This window comes from Egretta garzetta, unplaced genomic scaffold (genome assembly GCF_000687185.1).
Source record: "Egretta garzetta isolate BGI_Z169 unplaced genomic scaffold, ASM68718v1 scaffold798, whole genome shotgun sequence".
NCBI lineage: Eukaryota > Metazoa > Chordata > Aves > Pelecaniformes > Ardeidae > Egretta > Egretta garzetta.
The window spans coordinates 1,316-2,712 of NW_009260419.1; the positions used below are offsets into that span (position 1 = coordinate 1,316).

Below are 1,397 nucleotides of genomic sequence, written 5' to 3' on the forward strand. Positions count from 1 at the left end.
CCGCGAGCACGCGGCCAGGCCCCGCGCCACCAGCCAGAATTCAGGTCCATGGTGCCCCCGGCCACAGCGCACGGGGGGCATCTCACTGCTCCTCCAGCCAGGAGGGCTTCTCAGCACCGGGGGTCTTCAGCTTGATGTTGAACTGCTTGAGGGTCTGCTCCAGCTGCTGCTGGTTCCCAGCGAAGTAGGCAGAGATGGCGTTGTGGAAGAGCAGTAGCTGCTTGTGCATCACCTTGATCTGGGGAGAGCGGGGGGGTCAGCAGGCCGTGAGCCAGCCCTGCCTCCTGGCACCAGGGAAGGGGCAGGGAGCAGGGACGCAGGTGCGGGGGAGGCCAGAGCTGCTGCCAGCACCTCCGGAATGAAAACTATCCCCGAGAGCTGGGGGAAGGCTGCGCAGCAGAAGCCCCAGCAGCGAGGTGGGCAGAGACGGGCGCTCCCCGGCCCTCCTGGCTGCCTCACAGCTGCTGCCCACCCAAATGCAGGTCCTGGGCAGGTGGCCACCAGGCAGCGCAGCCAAGGGACAGGAGGAGTGCGCAGCAGACCCCGCTCCGCGCCCCGCAGGCCCTGCCCAGCCCCGCGGCCCTCCCCACCTTGTTCTCCTCCAAGAATTTGAGCTTGATGGCCACATCAGCACGCAGCTTTTCGTACTTGTCCTTGTGGCTCTGGAACTGGTTCTGGGCTGCGTCCAGCCGGCACAGGGTGCTGGCATCCCGAGGGCCCATGCTCAGCTCCTCCAGGTCTGTGCGGTACGCATCATACTCCAGCCTGCGCAGGGATGGCCGGCGTCAGAGCGACACTGCAGCCCCGCAGCTGCCCCCCAGGGGCGCCCAACACCCATCAGGAGCCCAGCCCCGGCCCACGCCGCCGTTCTACCTGGCTGTCTCGTACTGCTTGACCGTCATGAGCGTGTCCTCCATGGTCTTGTTCACCAGCGTGTTGATGCTGGAGACAAAGAAGTTGACAGCTCCCAGTAGTGTCTCTCCATTCTTGCAAAGCAGTTTCTGCGTCTCCGCGTTGTAACCAAACTCCTCCTGGGAGAGGAAGAGGAGTCAGGGTCCACACTGCACCGGCAAGGCCCCCTCTCTCCTCCCATGCACCCAGATCCTGGCCCAGGGTGCCCCAAGGGGGTGCTGGCACGGGGCCCTTCACGCTCTCCCCTGCCCCACGGCCTTTGCTGAGCACCGTTATCCCCAGCTGCCTCCTGCTCCTCCTCACACACCGGTGGGGCAGAGCCGCCCCCAGCTGCGCTGCAGAGCCCGAGGCCGGTGGGGGTCTCTCAGTCTGCTCCCGAGGGGCTGCAGTGCAGGCCGAGGCTTGGTGCGCACCGCCTCCTCCGCGGGCATACCTGCAGCTCAGGAGACTTCTGGCTGAGGTCCGCAAAGGCATCGCCCAGGGCG

At 66.4% G+C, this 1,397-nt stretch overlaps 1 protein-coding gene across 2 annotated transcripts in view; it reads right to left on the minus strand.

Annotated features, from left to right (window-relative positions):
* Positions 1-6: 6 nt before the first annotated feature.
* Positions 7-1,397, minus strand: part of ARFIP2 (ADP ribosylation factor interacting protein 2) — a 6,417-nt gene continuing 5,026 nt past the window's right edge. For both annotated transcript variants that reach the window (XM_035899244.1, XM_035899243.1), the window contains one exon: positions 7-238. In XM_035899244.1, coding sequence (XP_035755137.1) covers positions 83-238 — 156 coding nt within the window. In that variant the 3' untranslated portion in view covers positions 7-82. The remainder of the gene's footprint in view (positions 239-1,397) is intronic.